We start from the raw sequence: 9,685 nt of genomic DNA, 5'->3' as shown, positions 1-9,685 counted from the left end.
ACACATTAATGCAACCTACTCAGCTCTTGAATTATGTATTTATGTTTGTTGTACAATTCAATTAAAAACAAAACACATAACATTGAAGTTGTTGGTTAATAACTACAAAAAGGTGATATTTGATGTAATTGATTGAATGTAACATGCTGAGTGGTTGGTAGTGGAATCTTTTACTGCAGGAACGCAATATTTTTCATCAACAGAAATTTTTATCTGCCACCCCAGCTTGTCTCCTCTCTCTATTTGAGATATTCTCTCTTTTTATCAATTAGGTCTCTATTTTTCACAGTTGTACACACGTAGAGGATTAATGGTAAAATTAGTTGAATTGGCTAAAATGTAATGTACTTAGATTAAAAAAAAAAAAAAAAAAAAATGAAAGGAGGTGTTTTATTTTGAAAAACAGTGACCGGATGTACATTCGGACCGTTCCTGCTGACTTGACACTCGGCTCGATTCAGCCGTGGGGAGCTCAGCTGTTTGCCTGGAGACATTTACAGCATCAAAATAAACTGAAATAAAGTTTCTGCCGGCGACGTCCTGGGCTGACACCTTCCCTGCGCGGATTAACGACTTTTGACGGACTCTTAACAGGTAAATCGTTTCGTTTTATGTCCCGGTCTCTGTGTAAACTTTTGCCCGTTAGCTAACCGGGTTAGCCACCCCGATGCTAGCAGCGGAGTCAGTTATTCTGCAGTTTGTTTCTTAAACAGAAAACAAGAAGGTGTTTTGTAGTTTGTAGGTTTAGTGCAGTGACAGAGGCGTTTTTCAGGACACAGCAGCTGCTGTTAGCATAGTTTGCTACATGTTGTACTAACGAGTGATGCGTTTGCGGGTCTGTTTTGACTATATGAACCTCACCACAGATGCCCCGAACTTTCTCCTCAGATAGATTCAGATATTGAAGAAATCTCATACGTTTGTTGTAACTGCCCCAGTTGTAGAAAATATTCTATTTCTTGGACATAATTTTCCCCAATGTTAACCTGACATATTTGGAAATCTTGGGAGTTATATGTTACCTTCACTGACTAGAGATTAAACTCAGTTTGAACGATGAACCAACTGGTGCAAACGAGGTTTAAAAAAGCAAATGAACACACCCTGAAAATCTCACCTGCAGTGGTTTAATTTCTCACTTTGCTGCAGTGATGTGGAAGTGTACTTTCAGTACGCTGTGACATCACTGGTGGGTGTGGCTTCAGGTCTAACAAGGTGAAATGCACATACACATTGATCTCTGCTGAGATCATCCTGGTTGTTTTTATCTTTCGTTTTGTTCAGTTTCTATTTTCAGTGGATGAATTGACGCATGGACGAGTGTTTTTGTCCCTTCAGATCTGCTGGCAATCAGAGCTGGTATTCACTGATCCAGCTGTTCCTATCCTGATGCTGATGCTGCTCCCTCAGCTGATACTAAGTCCCGAGCTCACTCATTCATGTTCACAGTGACATGAGGTCAGAAAGGTCGTGGCGTCTGTAACCTGTTGTGACTGACTCAAAGTTTCTGCTCAGAGACACGGAGTCTTCTGCCGACGCTTGACTTTATGTAGCAGCTGTATTTAAGGTGGACGTGTCACATCACAAACCTGATCTTCTTCAGAGAAGCTCAGTATTGGTGCTGATACTGATCCGGATCAGTGCATCATTTTCCAAGCGATACTCTAACTCCAGCCTCCGGCCTGAACCACGTCACGCTGAACTCAACATGTTTTACTCTGTCGGTCGACTTCACCTTCAGCTCTGAAGCCGAGATGGTGATTTTTTTTCTAACATTTTCAGAGATCAAACGATCAAGCGATTAGTTGAAAAAAATCATTGGCATTATAATCGATTAGGAAAATAATTATCATCCGTTGTTAATTTATTGATAAGATGAATCATTTAAATTAGGGCTGAACAATTAACCGAAAATATAACTGAAGCCATAAGTGAAGCGTTGTGTTGCTGCAGAGACGCTCCGGCCTTTAAATCGTGACCTCTAGATGTAAAGCCTCAACAAAAATCAATCATCATTCTTATCATTTTGCAGTGAAAATGAAATGACACAATTGCACTAATTCCAAAAAACTTTCCAAAAATAATTGCAATATGATTTTTTCTCTGCGTATCGTATGACATTTCAACCTTAATTTAAACCTTAATTTTTTTTTTTTTAAGTCAAAATGTCAAAAATTCCGTTTCCAGTTTTTCTAAATAAAACAAATGCAGATGTGACACTTTCATTATTTTCTGGCTTTTCGTAAAAATAAACAATAAAAATGTTCAGATTAGTTGATGATGGTAATTATATAATGATGCAGGAGGAAGCAGAGAAACGTCCTGTGATTAACAGTTTATTAAAAGCTCAAAGTGACATGTTTGTTCTGAGGTGTTCAGCTCTGCAGGAGAGAGTCTGCTTTAAGCTCTGTGTTATTTTCTCTCTGAACTGTGTGTGTGTGTGTCTGTGTGTGTTTGTGTTTGTGTGTGTGTGTGTCTGTGTGTGTTTGTGTCTGTGTGTGTGTGTGTGTGTGTCTGTGTGTGTTTGTGTCTGTGTGTGTGTGTGTGTGTGTGTGTGTTAATGGAGGAGACAAAGTTGTGCTCTTGAATAATGTATGAGCTGCTCTCTCAGATATTCTTCCAGCGTCTCCTCCTCCTGTTCCGGTCCGATCCGCTCTGTTAGCTTCTCAATGGGAAACAAAGACCGGACCGCTCGGCCCAGAAACACTGGACGTCTCTCAATAGATCTCTGAGCTCCTTCAGCAGCGGCCATAACAGCTTATATCTGATTTATAGCGGGTCACCGGTTTGTCTTCCAGGTCAGGGTTTTCCCACAAAACCACACGTGAACGCAGCGCTGTCACGGACGTCCGGTTTCCCTCATTGGCACCTGAATGCATCACAGTGTTTACGGCAGAGACGCTGAGAGCTAAACTAATTAAAAACAGTCAGGTGAAGAAAACAGAGGCTCTGCCGTGTTGTAGGAACCCGGAGCCTGGACTCAGTGATGTTTCAATGTTTTCAACTCCAGGATTCAGACACAGTCCGTGATCTTTGGGCGTCTTCTTCCTTCTTGTCCAGATGAGGGTGGAAGTGTTGTCTCCTGTGGGGCCCTGGGTCCCCACCAGAGACAAGAAACACAGTGTGGAGCCTCAAGGAACTTCACGCAGCAAAAGGCCGTCAGGGTTCTGGTTCAACTCAGCTCAACTGGTTCAGATCAGTTTAACTGGTTCAGATCAGTTTAACTGGTCACCTTGTGCGTTTTGCGTTTCAGTAGTTAAAGGAGTGATTTGACTTCCTCTGTGCAGCTGCTTAGTTTAGTTTATTTTAACATAAAGACAGAGCAGAAAGAGAAATTTCACCTACCAGCCTCCTGTAGCTCGTGACTAACATTATAAAGCAGAATTAATCTGAGTTCATTCCTTCTTCGTTGTTTTTAACAGGATTTAGAAGAATGGCAGAGCAGGAGAGAGGACTTCTTCATCACTGAGAAGAAGAGGAGGAGGAGGAGCTGCAGTTTCAGGATGGAGCGAGCTCACAGCCTCCTGCTGAACGAGGAGGTGTGCAGTCAGCTGGGTGAACATCAGAGGGCGGAGTTTATCTTCGAGTGGCTGAACCACCTGAAGAAGCTCCTCCCATCCACAGACAGGGTGAGAGCTGCTGTCAGAGGTCGAGAACTGACCCTGACGGTCACTACGGAGGCCCGGAGAGGACATTTCTGTTTATCACCAGTCACCTCTGCACTTTGTTTCTGACTGTTTCTGTTTCTGACTGTTTAAAGTGTGTGATATTTGATCAGCTGGACTTTTCTCCACCTGTTCAGGTCGACATCAAACACAACCAGCGTCGCCTGGTCGACCAGCTGTCGACGATTCTGATTGGCTCCCCCGGCCCTCCGACCCGCTGGCTGCTGGCCCACTGCTTGGCTCTGCTCTACCGCCTGGGAGACCCCGTACCTTCCAGCTTATTGGTGGAGAGGTGCAATGACATCATCCGCAGCAAAGACGACTCTCCGTCAGGCCTCCCCACTCGGCTGTAAGTCAGGCTGCGTTCATGTTCCATTGGAAAGATTGGAAAACAGAGCTTCCAAGTGAAAATACTTACTCAGATTGTGGGAAAGAGCTTCGTTTGAGTTCACAGCTACAGATCGATGATGCGTTTGTGTGTTTCAGGGCAGCCGTCGCGTGTCTCGGCGCTCTGTACGAGCAGCTCGGCCGGATGCTCGGCGGCTCCTTCAGAGACACTCTGACCAACCTGCTGAAGGCCATGAAGAGCGCCGAGGTACGTCTTCCTCTGAACGCCACATCTCTGTCACACAGAACAACATGACTCACATCTGTGCAGCAAAGTTTAATAAAAAGTTAAAGGCTAAAAACTAAATGAGATTTTGAAATGACAACTTCATGTTGAAAAATCTAATTTAAATAACTGAATAAAATAAATGAATGGTTTGTTTTACAATGAATTTTTAAATAAATGAATGAACTTTATGTATTTCTAGCAAACAGTGAAGTTCAAAGTGCTCCATGTCAGTGATGAAGCTGATGAATATTTAAGTTTCCATGACAACGTGTGATTCACAGAAACAGCACCTCTTTGTAGTTACTGTGGTTCAGACCAACTTCAGCAGTAGTACAAAGAAATTACGTAGCTAAGTTTTTATAAACTGTAAATCCCTCCCTCTCTCTCAGTCTCAGGGTCGCTATGAGATCATGTTGAGCGTGGAGAAGATCCTGCGAGGTTTAGGCGTCAGCGCCGTGCCGTGTCACCGTGACGTCTACAAGGCGGCGAGGACCTGTCTGACGGACCGATCCATGGCTGTGCGCTGCGCCGCCACTAAGGTACAGTCTGACCCATAACCCTTATTTTTTATTTTATTATTTCTTTATTTATTATTCTATTTTCATTAATTTTATTTTTTATTTAAAAAAAATACTATTTAATTTCTTATTTATGTAATAATTATTTTATTTATTATTTTATTTATTTTTTATTCAATTTTTTATTTTATTTTTATGTTTTCTTGTTGGTGCGTTCAAGGCCCCTCTGACATAACAGTGATGACTCAGAGCGAGCAGCCTCTGTCTGACTGCAGGAGCGTCTCAGGTCCCTTCACTACGACCTTGTTTCCTTCACTTGCGTCTTCTGTGTCTCTGAGTGTTTGGATGTTCGACACGTTTATTACAAACCTGCTGCTGCTCCGGTGAATCCTCGCTCCTCACAGCAGGAATAAGAGGAAGTACCTGGTGTCACATGACCAGGGTGTGGAGAAGCTAACAGCTGCTGTGTCTCGCTCTGTCAGTGTTTGCTGGAGCTGCAGAGGGAGGCGGTGTTCCTGTGGACCAGCGAGCTGGAGAACGTGGCCACTCTGTGCTTCAGAGCCTTCGAAGGATCCAACTACAACGTCCGAGTGTCTGTGGCCAAACTGCTGGGAACTCTGCTGGCTGCTGCCGTGGAGCCCAGGCAGCCCACCGGTACGACGGGGGGGGGGGGAGTCAGCAGAAACACCTTAAGTTCAGATTTTCCTTAAAGTCTGAGTTAATTTTCCTTAAAATAAAAACAGTTGCACAAAACAAGTCTTAAGGTTTCCTTAAAATGTTCACTGAAGTGTTTAAGGTGTGTGACCGGCCCCAGATGTTTAAAATCACATCTGGGTGTCCGGTGTCAGGGGAGGTTAGCCTAGCTTAGCACAGCGCCTGGAGGCAGGGGGCGTCTTGATTATTGATCTGATCAGTCGGTTTAATCGAAGCAGATTCATGACTGATTTTCCTCGAGTTATTAAAAATCTCAAACAAAGACAGTGTCAGATTTAAAGTTGTGTATGAACATGTAATTATTTTTAAAGAATATGGCGGCTGTAGATCGGGGGTGTCTCAAAGACTGACCCTGACCCCCTGCTGTTCAAGGACTCCAGTCTTACCCATCATGCTCGTGCACACGGGGAAGGTGGCGAGTGGTCACATGTTTGAATGAAGACCTGAACCCTTTTTTTCCACAGCAGCGCCGAGGCAGGGAGGGCGGGGTCGAAGCTCTCTGGAGGAGGTGATGGATTTGTTCACGGCGGGGTTCCTGCGGGGCGGGGCGGGCTTCCTCCGAGCCAGCGGAGACATGTTGAAGGGGACGAGCTCCGTCAGCAAGGACATCCGCATCGGAGTCACACAGGTGGGTAATCACTCACTCACCTGAGGAGCAGATTACAATGAGCAGACTCAGATCTCACCTCCTCTACCTCCTCCTCTTCCTCCTCCTCCTCAGGCCTGCGTGGTCTTCGTCTCCACCCTGGGAGGCTCGTGGCTGGAGGCGAACCTCCCAGCCTTCCTGTCTCTGCTGATGGAGTTGGCGTCCCACGGCCGAGCCACGCAAACGCCGGGCGACGCCGTGGTAACCCGCCGCTGCGTGTCCTTCGTCCTGAGGAGCACCCTGGGGTCTCTGCTGGGAGAGAAGGCTCAGACCAACGCCGCCAAACAGCTCTGCCTCGCCGTGGCCTCACAGAGACGAGCCATCGGTGAGCGGGGGGGGGCACAAAGAAAAAGTAGTGCAGTGAAATTAAGTGAAATTAATTTTAATAAATTTTATTAAATTAATAAATTAAATAACCAATTTGTGTGTGTGTGTGTGTGTGTGTGTGTGTGTGTGTGTGTGTGTGTTCAGATGCAGCTCTGACTGACGGGAACATGGAGACCAGAGTTTCGTCTGCAGACGTCTCAGCCAGTCAGCATGTGTTGGTCTGCTGCCTGCTGGAACTGGGAGGACTCATCCAGGGACTGGGATCCACTGCCGCCCCCCTCCTCACTGACAGTAGCACAGGTCTGACACACACACACACACACACACACACACACACACACACACACACACACACACACACACACACACAGAAGAGGAGGAAGAGGAGATATTGACTGGTGAAAAACAATCTGTCGTCTCTATCTGTTACATGGACGTGTGTGTGTGTGTGTGTGTGTGTGTGTGTGTGTGTGTGTGTGTGTGTTGACACATGCAGCCCTCCTGGACACGGTGATCTCCGTCCTCCTACACCCCGCCTCCTCGGCCCGGATGGCCGCCGCCTGGTGCCTGCGCTGCGTTGCCATGGCGATGCCGTCCCAGTGCTCCCTGCTGCTGGACCGCTGCGCCGAGCGGCTGGTGGCGCTGAAGTCCTCACCTGAAGCCGTGGCCGGGTACGGAGCAGCTGTCGCCGCCCTGGTGGCCTCAGTGCAGCACTGCCCCCTGGGAATACCACACACCAAGGGCAAGGTGGGTAACGTGCACTAATGTCATGTGATGTTTCATATTAATAACAATAATAATAATGATAAACTCTATTTCTCAGACAAGAGATGCAGCTCAAAGTGCTTTATAATAAAAAAAAAAAGCTAAAATAAAGCTGAACAGAAGGACAAGAGACAGTAGATGATGAAACATGTAAATGAAAATAAAAACTCAAACCAGTAAGAAAAGTAAAATATAAGAATTAATTGAAATAAAAAGGTTTTCAGCTGTTGTTTAAAAATGTTCATGGAGCATCTGTGATTGGACCAGAGCTGACGAACTTCACCAGAGAAAGTGCAGACAGTGTTTTCTTTACAGTTTAAACGTACCTGGCTCATTATCACCTGTGCAGGTGGTGCTGGGTCTGGCTGAAGACCTCCTCCGCTCCGCCTCCCAGAACAGTCGCATCTCCCTGCAGAGGACTCAGGCCGGCTGGCTGCTCGTCTCCTCCCTCATCACTCTGGGTACACACACACACACACACACACACACACACACACACACACACACACACACACACACACACACCGATCAACCACAACCTTTATCTTATTGTGTATTTTGCTGTGTGTGTGCAGGACCTGCCGTAGTGGAGCACCACCTCTCCCGCCTCCTCCTCCTGTGGCGGTGTGTGTTTCCTGCCTCTCTGAGGGAGCAGGAGATGGAGCTACGTCGAGGGGACTACTTCACGTGGCAGGTTACGCTGGAGGGACGAGCAGGGGCGCTCTGCGGTCAGTACACACAGCACTGACTACCTCACGTGTGTGTGTGTGTGTGTGTGTGTGTGTGTGTGTGTGTGTGTGTGTGTGTGCGCCGTCTCTGAACTGTGTTTCTGTGTCTGAGCAGCGATGAAGAACCTGCTGCTGCACTGCAGGGAGCTCGTCACTGATGACATCATCAGCCGCCTGCTCACGCCGTTGGCCTGCGCTGTGGCCCTGCTCACCAAGTCAGTACCTGATTGGTCAGATTGTTGTTGGTTTTAGGACAATCTTCACAAAAATCCTCATTATGAAATTATTATTTTTATTATTATTATTTATTTATGAATCACGTTTTGCTTTTTATTCACATGACTGAAACACAAACATCATGACGACACAGACTGAGGGAAATAGAAATAATAAAAACAAAAGACGAAACACAGGAATGAATAAACAAAGTAAACAATAATTTAATACATACACTCGTATACATTAAGTTATCCATCTCTACACTATCGAGACATAATGACCCCGCCCATCACGCCAGAGCGTCATGTGGCCTTTCCTCTCTGATGACATCATCATCAGAGGCCGCTGCTGTCGTTTCCTCTGAAAAACCATAAACACGTCTTTATGCCACTGAGTCACAGTCAGAGGTTTTTCATGGATCCAATAAGATGCAGTTTTTCAGGATCTTCTTACGTCCGTAATGTTTTTGAAGCAGCTCCAACAGAAACCAGCCGCATCGTTACAAATCTTCTGCTTTATTGTTAGAATTTAAAAATGTATTATAACGATACATGAACAAAAAACTTCAATTTTCTTGGACAACTCCAAAAACAATGTACCGGTATATCCTGATGGTCCCAGCTGTTAATTTACATTTCAGACACAGTGTTGGACATAAAATCATTAATATCGTAATTATCATTTTAATGATTATTAATGTTAGTGACAAAATAAAAATAATTTATGTTTTGTTTATATACATGATTTCTTCTTCTGGTGTGTGTGTGTGTGTGTGTGTGTGTGTGTGTGTGTGTGTGTGTGTGTGTGCGCCGTCTCTGAACTGTGTTTCTGTGTCTGAGCAGCGATGAAGAACCTGCTGCTGCACTGCAGGGAGCTCGTCACTGATGACATCATCAGCCGCCTGCTCACGCCGTTGGCCTGCGCTGTGGCCCTGCTCACCAAGTCAGTACCTGATTGGTCAGATTGTTGTTGGTTTTAGGACAATCTTCACAAAAATCCTCATTATGAAATTATTATTTTTATTATTATTATTTATTTATGAATCACGTTTTGCTTTTTATTCACATGACTGAAACACAAACATCATGACGACACAGACTGAGGGAAATAGAAATAATAAAAACAAAAGACGAAACACAGGAATAAATAAACAAAGTAAACAATAATTTAATACATGCACTCGTATACATTAAGTTATCCATCTCTATACTATCGAGACATAATGACCCCGCCCATCACGCCAGAGCGTCATGTGGCCTTTCCTCTCTGATGACATCATCATCAGAGGCCGCTGCTGTCGTTTCCTCTGAAAAACCATAAACACGTCTTTATGCCACTGAGTCACAGTCAGAGGTTTTTCATGGATCCAATAAGATGCAGTTTTTCAGGATCTTCTTACGTCCGTAATGTTTTTGAAGCAGCTCCAACAGAAACCAGCCGCATCGTTACAAATCTTCTGCTTTATTGTTAGAATTTAAAAATGTATT

General features: G+C 45.0%; 1 protein-coding gene across 2 annotated transcripts; it reads left to right on the top strand.

Annotated features, from left to right (window-relative positions):
• Window positions 1–452: 452 nt before the first annotated feature.
• On the top strand, window positions 453–8,246 carry LOC111652859 (HEAT repeat-containing protein 5A-like). 2 transcript variants are annotated; one of them, XM_087173193.1, is made up of 13 exons: window positions 453–594; window positions 3,423–3,629; window positions 3,803–4,014; window positions 4,152–4,260; window positions 4,671–4,820; window positions 5,282–5,453; window positions 5,981–6,141; window positions 6,235–6,484; window positions 6,631–6,786; window positions 6,983–7,233; window positions 7,601–7,712; window positions 7,827–7,979; window positions 8,095–8,246. In XM_087173193.1, the coding sequence occupies exons 2-13, from the start codon at window positions 3,504–3,506 to the stop codon at window positions 8,229–8,231; spliced, it is 1,989 nt and encodes a 662-aa protein (XP_087029319.1). In that variant the 5' UTR covers window positions 453–594; window positions 3,423–3,503; the 3' UTR covers window positions 8,232–8,246. The 2 variants fall into 2 exon arrangements, with proteins under 2 accessions (XP_087029319.1, XP_023259017.2); XM_023403249.2 differs by having other exon boundaries at window positions 5,978–6,141.
• Window positions 8,247–9,685: the final 1,439 nt, after the last annotated feature.

This window comes from Seriola lalandi, unplaced genomic scaffold (genome assembly GCF_002814215.2).
Source record: "Seriola lalandi dorsalis isolate HSWRI2012SDOR001 ecotype SW California unplaced genomic scaffold, Sedor1 jcf7180002054081, whole genome shotgun sequence".
NCBI lineage: Eukaryota > Metazoa > Chordata > Actinopteri > Carangiformes > Carangidae > Seriola > Seriola lalandi.
Note: the sequence above shows the minus strand (reverse complement) of the source record. Positions and strands in the feature narration are given on the sequence as shown.

Coding starts and splice junctions, on each gene's coding strand:
- LOC111652859 (XM_023403249.2), top strand. CDS start 3,504: ATGGAGCGAGCTCACAGCCTCCTGCTGAACGAGGAGGTGTGCAGTCAG. Junction 4,015..4,151: donor TCAGGCCTCCCCACTCGGCT/GTAAGTCAGGCT, acceptor TGTGTGTTTCAG/GGCAGCCGTCGCGTGTCTCG. Junction 7,980..8,094: donor ACGAGCAGGGGCGCTCTGCG/GTCAGTACACAC, acceptor GTGTCTGAGCAG/CGATGAAGAACCTGCTGCTG.